The sequence below is a fragment of the Lactuca virosa genome, chromosome 6 (assembly GCF_052849685.1).
Source record: "Lactuca virosa cultivar CGN04683 chromosome 6, Lactuca_virosa_CGN04683_v6, whole genome shotgun sequence".
Lineage (NCBI taxonomy): Eukaryota > Viridiplantae > Streptophyta > Magnoliopsida > Asterales > Asteraceae > Lactuca > Lactuca virosa.
The window spans coordinates 104,149,712-104,158,858 of NC_136431.1; the positions used below are offsets into that span (position 1 = coordinate 104,149,712).

The 9,147-nt window shown below is 32.2% G+C and overlaps 1 protein-coding gene across 1 annotated transcript; it reads right to left on the reverse strand.

Moving 5' to 3' along the window:
- Positions 1-3,014, reverse strand: LOC145122636 (receptor-like protein EIX2). The gene has a single exon (XM_079058199.1). The coding sequence runs from the start codon at positions 2,840-2,842 to the stop codon at positions 146-148; it is 2,697 nt and encodes an 898-aa protein (XP_078914325.1). The 5' UTR covers positions 2,843-3,014; the 3' UTR covers positions 1-145.
- Positions 3,015-9,147: the final 6,133 nt, after the last annotated feature.

Below are 9,147 nucleotides of genomic sequence, written 5' to 3' on the forward strand. Positions count from 1 at the left end.
TTAATAACTAATAAAATAGAATTAAAGATAGACTAATTCAAGTAATTACAATACTACGATCCTAGCCTTAAAAAGAATAGTAATGGTCTACTCAAGATGATATACATATTAGAAAATAAGTTAAAAATAAAAACCAGATGAGAAACTATGTATGTCTAACTCTTTTCAAAATTGCAATGAACACCACCACCTTCACATAAACCCAATCTTTGAAGGTAGCAAAATAGTGAAAAAGTGCATGCCTACCACGACGGTTGAGAAGTAGAGCACCACATGCTATACAAAATCCAGTAACAAAACCGGTGCCCCCACCAATATAGAACCATTTCTCAAGCTCATCTATGTCTACCTCATCACCCTCGCTTTTACCAATTTGTGATGCTTTATCTCCTGAACATTTTCTAGAAAGGGGAAGTCCACACAGTCCTGTATTTCCATCGTAGCTTGAAGGTTGAAAGGATTGGAGTTGAGTGCTGGATGGGATTCTCCCTGACAAGTTATTACATGACACGTCTAGGTAACCCAAAAAATTCATCTGAGACATGCTTGATGGTATCCCTCCTGATAAACTATTTCTAGATAAATCCAAAGCTAAAAGGTTTTTCATCTGACCAACTTGCTGTGGAATCTCTCCGATCAGAGCATTCTTTGACAAGTTCAGGGCAAGTAGTTCATGAAGATTGGTGAGTTCATGTGGGATATGTCCTGTTAAATTGTTGCTTGACAGGTCAATGCTCTTCAACAATCCCAGATTCCTAAAGAATTCACGCTCATCTCCTTGCCACTCGATCATTGCATGGTCAACATACACCTCATCAATGAGATCCCAATGCCACTGTGATGTATAGGGATGTACGTTTGGTGGTGGTAAGAATCCTACTTGAGCCATTCTTGTAAGATTATTCAAACATGAGGGGATGCTTCCATGAAGATTGTTCCTTGAAAAGTCTAAAATTTGAAGATTTGCTAACTGACATAATTCTGAAGGGATGGTTCCCAAGAAATTGTTTGATCTTAGGATAAGAACATACATCTCTGATAGGTTTTCACCAATCCAAACAGGCACATTACCCGAAAACTTGTTAGCCCCCAAATTCAACGAGGTTAAGCTCGTGCAATTCTTTAGAGACAAAGGCAATTCTCCAAAGAAGTTGTTCTTGTATAAGTATAACGCCTCGAGTTCTATCAAAGATCCAATAGAGGGAGGAAGCCTTCCAGATAGACTGTTGTGTCCTAGATTAAGAACCGTTAGATGTTGGAAATGCCACAAACAGTCTGGAAGTTGTCCTGTTAGAGAGTTATGGGAGAGGTCAAGAAATTTTAACCACCCATCGACCATTTGACATAAGAAGGAGATTCCTCCAGAGAATTTGTTTCTAGAAAGATTTAACAATTCCAAACTGGAAGGAAGATGTGGTATTGGACCATTAAAGTTGTTGGAACTCAAATCTATCATTATACTACCGGAAAAACTTGATGATAAATCTGGTACTTCACCACTGATGTTGTTGGAAGAGAGATTCAAAGAGTTTAAATGCATGTTCCAAAATTCTGGAGGAACGGTGTCAGAAATACTAGTATTGGAAATATCAAGCTCGTTAAGTTTTTTCAGCATTTGAATCCATTTGGGGAAGTGAGGCCCTAGCTTACAAGAGTTCAGATCAATATACGTTACAGAAGACAGGTTTGACATGTCATCTGTGGAAGGAACTCCTTGGAGTGGGTTTTTTGAAAGATTTATAATAGAAGCCTTCGACTTTCCAATGCTTTCAGAGATGGCACCACTAAGATGATTTTGAGAAACATCAAACGCATGAAGGGGTAGTTCCCAAAATTTATCGCTTATGGTTCCATTTATGTGATTATTTGATAGGTACAGAGCTTCTAGGGATGAAAAGTTTTGAATGTCATCAGGCAATGGCCCTGTAAATTGGCTTGTTTGAGCAGACAACTGTTGCAATGTAAGTGATGTGCATCCAGACAAGTTGTTCAGAAAATCAGGAAATTTGACAACAGCACGGTTGTTATTAAAATGCAAACTTTCCAAACTACAGAGGTTACCAAGATATTTGGGTATCCCATCTAACATGTTGCCAGAGAGATCAAGAATATGAAGGCTATTGCTGGTTAGTGAGAACATCCAATGATAAATGGATGAGGTGAGATTGTTGTTTCTGAGAGAAAGGAAAGAAATAGATGAAGAAGAGTTGAGAAATGAAGAAGAATATGGATACATGACCTGTGAGAGCTCACATCCATCTAACCTTAAATCTGATAGTTTTGGGAGATTCGAAATCACATTTACCCACTGGTTTGCTTTGGCAAGGGAAATCCCTTCTATTTCTAGTGCCTCCAAGAGGGGTAGATGAGACAACCAGTCTAGATTTTCAACTCTACAGCTTCCAACATCTCGAAGGTTAAGCACTTGCAAGCTGGTGAGGTTTCCAAACTCTGGAGGAATGGCTCCATGAAAAGAATTGGAGGAAAGATAAAGATGACTCAAGTAGGTTAAGTTAATCAATGAATGGCTAATCTCACCTACAAGACCAGCGGAGGGAATATGAAGCCCTGTGACATGATGACCTGTTTGGTCATCACACATGACTCCTTGCCATGTACAACAGTCATCTTCTTCAGGTCTCCACGTAGAGAGACTACCATCAGGGTCTTGAAGGTTTTCTTTGAATTGAAGGAGAGCATGTCTCTCCTTATCCAAACATTTGTTAATAAGAGCATTATCATATCCTCCTCCTACTCCTTCGTCTGCTACGAATTCGTTGGCAGTTGTACTCTGAAGGCATAGCAAGAAAAGTAAGAAGATTATAAAAACACAAGGATGCATGATGTAAATGCAGATTTTGATACTTTTTGTTTGTCTTGATGTTTATATGAAATATGAAGATGCCCCTACAAAGGTTTATATAGTGCCAAATGTGAAGATGAATTTTTAAAGCCGATGGCCTCATGATATATACTGGTGACCTTTTTGTGGGGGAATACAATAATACTACAAGTCTTGGTAATTCGTATTTAGTATAAATATCTTTTCCAATATTGTGATATTTTTTGGTCATCAAATTATGTGATATAATTCTGAAAAAATAAAATGATGGAATCAAATAGAGTAACCATCCATGAATGGATATGACTATGTAATGGCAGTACTCCCATCCGGGCTCAGGTGCCCACCTTTAGTTTAATGAGTGAATAAACCGTTTTGCAACCATCACCAATTTTTCATCCCTCTTTAAGTCATTTCTTCATTATAACAAATTCAAACGCATGAAAACAACCATCGTGAAAAATACAAATTTGAGAAGAAATATTTCATCTAAACCTAATAAATTTATTTTTCGAGACATCTTTTGTATAGTTATAGTTTATGTACATTAATATTTATGACTCCGATTGACACACACACACACATTTATCTGATGCAAGAAAAACAAAGAACACAAGAGTTGCATGATTCATCTGACCAGGTCGTCTTACATTCACGGCTCTCTTTCCCTCAACGTCCCTCTAGCAACCATCAAACCCCAACTCGAGAGCCAGAAAAAAAGACTGCACAACTCAACAATTACTTACAATAATTATATTTTACTTATTAACAAAAAGCAGAGTAATTTTATTCAATAAAAATATATGTAGAAAGTTTTTTGTTTAGTTTCACAATTAGATTGTTCGTAAAATTACAACCAAAAAAAGATTTAATTGTAATGTTATCATTTTAGAATACGGAAATCTCATTGAAAGTGAAGAAGGTATGATTTAGAAAAGAATGCACTGATTGAAACAATAATGTAAAAAGAATGCACTAATGTAAAAAGAATTCAATGCTGACTCAAAAAGATAAAAAGAGGGACAATCCTAATTGACGATGGTGGCCCTAGCTAAAAGGAGTAAAGGGCCAGTGAGACATTCTTTCTTGTTTATACAAGATGGAGATAGACAACACCACAAATTCTATTATATCATTAAGAATCATCCACAAATTATTTTATATCATTAAGAATCATCCTTCTCGATTACTGGATCTGATCTTAAAATCTAAGAGAAACATCATGACAAAACAACACCTAGTTTAGAATCATTGGTTTATAGATAATTGAATTTTATCGGAAACGATTAGATCTATAAAAGAATAAAATATAAAGAGAAAGATCAAACTAAGAGTCTTGCATAGCATCAATTAACCAATGTGCACATGTTAAACTTCATAGAATTTCAGAAAACGGAGTAAGTTTAGAAGAAAAACTTAAAAGTTTGAGAAAGAGGTTACCAGATCACGGAGACGAGGTTTGATATCGTCAATAGTGGGTTTGAATTGGGACTTTTTATTGCTGATTTCTATTTTGCCTGCTACTGCTTCACCAATCACAATCACCGGCGGAATTCATCATTTTTCGGTGTAGTTTTCATCTTCCGACCCAAACCAACTAACAATAAGCCATACACCAAAACAGTATTTACTATTTAGTATACAGCCATACAATATAAGGCCCAGGCTCGATATATATGCTGACAAAAAATATACATGGCCCAATGATATCATGAAAATTGTTTTGTTTTCCCAAATTCATTTTCTTAAAAGTCCATACATATTTGTTTATATTAGAAAAAGAGAAATAAGGGAGTGCAGTAATTGAACTAACTAGAAGTTAGGGTTTTTGTATAAATTATCAAATTGTACGATTTACATTTTACTTTAAATACAATATTAAAAATAGCATAAAAGATGATAAGATATGTCATAGGCATATTAGTTTTAGACATGACAAGATATAAATTATATAACCAAAAGCAAATGCAAACTTAATTCATTTAACAAACAAAACTTTAATAATGTATGATGAACAAATGTTTAGCATTTTCTATCTAATAATTTTATATTTTAGCAAGTTGTGTCAAGATGACATGACGTCTTTGTTTATAGATTATAATTGATATATTTGTCATGTCATTTATTAAGGTAAAATTAGGTTTATGTTGAGTGTTGAAGTTGAGATCATCATATTGTTGTAATACAATTTAGACGATGTTGTGACAACTTTTAGCCATAGGGTTCTAGTTAATCTATTATCTTTTCACTAGTTAATCTATTTTATCAAATAGTAGATAACAGTTCACTTTCTCCAACTTCAAATGTTAAATTCGACTCAATATACCTATGTACCTATGTGTTCAATGTGAACGCAATTATTTATGTAGTAGTTTGAATATTTCATTGCCCATATATACACCCTTACCATTTAATACACATTATGTATCAGCTTTCCTTGCTCATATATACACCCTTACCATTTAACTTTTCCCGGTTAATGCAAAGGAAATTAAGTTTATATTTCCAATGGAAAATGTAGATGTGCAACTTGGAAATGTAGTGTCACACCCCCGCGTTGGCGGCGGAAATGTCCGGTTGTGTGACGTCATTATGGATCACATATATTGATTACATTGAACAATACACAAAAGTATAGCATAAATATGACTTCAATTGCCGAATAAAATCCTACATATTATACTAACTTTTAAAATACTGAAAATTAAATTACAAACAATGCCTTAACAAATAGGCTTAATAATAAACGATAACAAAAAAGTGGTATGCCTGCGATTCCATGATTGTTACCCAAAATATGTTACACGTCCGACTTTTAGTTCCTTGAGAATACATGTGATTTTAAAAACGTCAACATAAAGTTTCTGAGTTCACATGTTTATATCATTTGAATCGAAAGCACATTTCATACTAAAATTATTTGTTTTATTGTATATAAGTATTTCCAATTTATATAAACATGTATACTCTTTACCCAAACTGTATGTAAATACTATTTCAACTTATATATTAATTTGCTTTTAGACTGGTTATTAATGTTACAATGACTTCTCATAATGTCACATCTCTATTTTTACGGTCATAAAAGACCTTTTTTAATGCTTATTTTAAAACGTAGTTTATTTATAAATGCATAAATTTTCCAATAAAAGTATTTCCGAAGAAATATTTTTCATTCATTACTAAAGACTTGGTATGTTATAACTGATACAAGAAACATAAGCATAAACATCATCACCGCTAGCTTTACAACACCGTGTATGACTTATAAACACCTATAGATTGCTAGCCTATTGATGTTTCACCAAACTTGTCTAGAATAGTCTATGACCCGTCCTCTATATCCTACTAGATGACTAATCCCTAGTAGTATAATAATACCATGTTGGCACAACTTCTCATCATATTTTACTTTCTATAACCCTTCACTACCTAATATATTTAGGTACAATAGAATAAATAGTTCAATACTTTATTAAAATATAGTATAACCAAGTAACCCATATTGAGAACAAATATTGCAAATACAGACATTCGGCACACATAGCATCTAAGGAATTAAATACTTCATATATATGTGTAAGATGAAAGTAACTATGAACTTACATTTTAAAAGTGGATGAGTGGTGACTTCGGCAGGGCTTCGCCTAGTACCTTGTTTTTTTCCTTTGATATGACCTAGGTACGAATATCACTAAGTCTTAGGCTTATATTTTTTGGGGGCTAATGATAGTCTAGATTCCTCAACAATCCTAATGTCTACTGATATATAGCTGATAAGGAACAATTAGGTAAGATGATATCGGAGGTAGGGTCCGTTTGGTATACAGAGTATATTATTTGGAAATCTCATTTTAAACACATCATTAAATCTAGCCTAGACATCGCCCTCATAAGTAGATCAATCAGTATTATGATATGGAATCACTATTAAATCGTATTTATAGGTTCATATTAACGACTATGATTATAAATATAAGTTACACTTGAATTAAGATAAGTGCAACTTAACTTACAAGAGTTTTAGCAAAAAAACAGGAAATTGCACGGGCAGAATTCCAAAACCGAAAGCTCTATTTCGTCAGGCTCCTAGCCACTACAGAGCCTAGCTAGAAGGATCAAAAGTTTAGAAAAAAATCAGATTGAAGAGTTTGGAAGGGATCTAGAGAAATTGGAATGCTTTTGTGTGCATGAGAGATTCAAATGTTTCAACAACTATTATGTGCATGAATTGACCAATCAAAATTTAGGAAAAAAATCATTAATTAAATTAATAAGAGTAAATTAGTAATATTACATATGTATATTAATAATATCCAAAATTATCCCTTTTTTTAAGGGATCAATTTTTATTTATCTATTAAAACCCTAATATACCATTTCATCATCAACCATCGACGCTACAACCACTTCTTCATCATCCATCTCCGTTTTCAATTGTCTTCCTCCACATCTCTGTTGTTGGCCACCATCGTCTTCAAGCCGACCACCCTCCTTTGATAGAAACATTTCCGACAACCTTTGTGATTCCTCTGATGGAAACGTCTCTATGACCTTAATCCAACCGATTTCTATACCACCATCATCGTGATCTCCATTATCGTTGTTTTATTTTATGAATAAAACAGAAAAATATTGATGAATTGAACACCAAAGTATTGAAGGTATGTATTCATGTTCCTGATTATTTTATAAGGATAAGAATTTGTCGAGTGACTCTCCTTTATTAAATTAAGGAAGACTTCTGTGATTAGTGACTTTGTACACATGAATTAAGTTTTCGTAAAATGTTTGTGATGAAAATTCATACATACGGTAGATGATTTCTTCTTTTTAAATGATTATCAAATACTTATTACCTCCACTAATGGTTTATTTATTGTTTTTATATTGTTGGTTGTTTTTCATTTTTTAATTGCTAGTTTATTGTTTTCCTTTTTTATTTATTTATGAAATAGGTTATAAATCTTACTACTTAATTGTTTATTGTGTTAAAGTAGGATTGTTTGTAAAAGGGTTTGATCCGACGAAGCTTCAATGAAGAAATTATCTAATTTAATAGAAAGTTGATGAGTATAGTTATGAATTGGGATCTCTATAATAAGTCATGTTTATGATATCATTGGTTATAAATAATGATTTTTTTTTTCTTGCTGTCCTATCAGCTTACTTCATTCGGGACATGTTTAGGCCTTTTTCTTAAAGGGAACTCATGCAAAGTTTGGTATTCTACCAATACAATTTATAATGAATATTATTTTAAACATGCAAATTCTTATAGAATGAGAAAACACAATATTCCTTTAGAATGAGGTTAGTAACACTCATCAATTTGATGCCTATATTCTGAAAAAAAAATATCGATTTAAATCTCCTTATTTTTTTAAGATAGGAAAAGTAAAAAACATTATGTAACGCATTTTTTTGTCATTTAGAAGAAAATAATATGATTTAAGTGTATTTTGTGATGTATTCTGTCAGAATTTATTTGTATAAATGCATTCTGTCAGAATGTCTTTAAGAATGTTTGTTGACTAGTATATTTGCTTAACTGATAATAATAACGAGTAATGCATGTTATTATTTCAGAATGTCTTCGAATCAAATATTGATCATACCAGAGAAAGACTTGGAATGGAGTTAAAAAAACCAAGTATATTTGCGAAGAATTACATTCTTACGATAATACATCATATTTTCGAAAGAATAGTTGGAATCAAGTTGATTATTTGAACCATTGAAGAAGATCACATGCATTTTTTCAATAATTGTATATTTAAGAATGCAATTTTGTAATAATTTTATTCATTTTTTATGATATTCCGTTAGAATATGTGTAATTATATTAAAATGTATAAGGCTGTTATTCTGTAAAAATATATATTAATTTGTATTTAAGTTCAGATGTATATAAATAGATATAAAAATGTTGTTTTTATTCAACTAGAGATTCTAATAGAATATCATTGTGAAAGAATTACAGAACATCATTCTAAAAAAATAACACAGAACATCATTCTAACAAAATAACATTATGATACAATAAAATCGGTTTATGCACACAAATTACATTTGAATTGAACTAATTTAAAAAAAAAGATCAGATTTTTTAAATCAAGAGCATTAATTGTCCCCTAAATCTCGAATTCTCCTTTTTTAAATTTGTTTTAATTGACTAAAATACCTTTATAATGAATTTAGATGGTGTTTTTGTGTTATCTTTAATTTAATAATATTATTAATCATTTACTTAAAATAGCTAAAATGATTGGTCCACAATCAACCATACATGCACAAAATACTTA

What these genes read in the sequence shown, in the direction of transcription:
- LOC145122636 (XM_079058199.1), bottom strand. Translation starts at nt 2,842, where the DNA reads ATGCATCCTTGTGTTTTTATAATCTTCTTACTTTTCTTGCTATGCCTT.